The sequence below is a fragment of the Alligator sinensis genome, unplaced genomic scaffold, assembly GCF_000455745.1.
Source record: "Alligator sinensis unplaced genomic scaffold, ASM45574v1 scaffold1302_1, whole genome shotgun sequence".
Taxonomy (NCBI): domain Eukaryota; kingdom Metazoa; phylum Chordata; order Crocodylia; family Alligatoridae; genus Alligator; species Alligator sinensis.
Window position 1 is genome coordinate 713,824 of NW_005842612.1, and position 381 is coordinate 714,204.

At 68.8% G+C, this 381-nt stretch overlaps 1 protein-coding gene across 1 annotated transcript in view; it reads right to left on the reverse strand.

Annotated features, from left to right (window-relative positions):
* UBXN1 (UBX domain protein 1) overlaps positions 1-381 on the reverse strand; it is an 8,121-nt gene that overhangs the window by 502 nt on the left and 7,238 nt on the right. Inside the window, exons 5-6 of the mRNA XM_025214945.1 lie at positions 315-379; positions 9-192 (exon numbers count right to left, since the gene is read on the reverse strand). Of these exons, the coding sequence (XP_025070730.1) occupies positions 9-192; positions 315-379 (249 nt within the window). The remainder of the gene's footprint in view (positions 1-8; positions 193-314; positions 380-381) is intronic.

Consider the following 381-nt stretch of genomic DNA (forward strand, 5'->3'; position numbering starts at 1 on the left):
CAGTGGGCTGGGGGTGGTCCCCACACCCCCCCCACCAGTGCTGGAGTCTCCCCCGCAAGGAACCCCGACGTTCGGTACCTGTATCCGGCACTGGTCATACTCCCTCTTGGTGGGCGGCTCCTGGCTGGGGACTGGGGTGGGGGCGGGGGCAGGGACTGGCTCTGCGGGTGCCTGAGCGCTGCCACCTCCGAACTGGAAGGGGAAGGTGTGTGCAGTGAGTAGGCAACCCCCCAGGTGCCCCCACAGCCCCCCCACTGTCCCCACATGGCCCAGGCTGCCCCCCATCGTGCGGGGGTGGTCTCGGGCCGACTCACCTTCTTGGCTCGCTCAGCTTTGTCCCTCTCTATCTTCTCACGCACCCGCTGCCTGCAGACCCGGGAG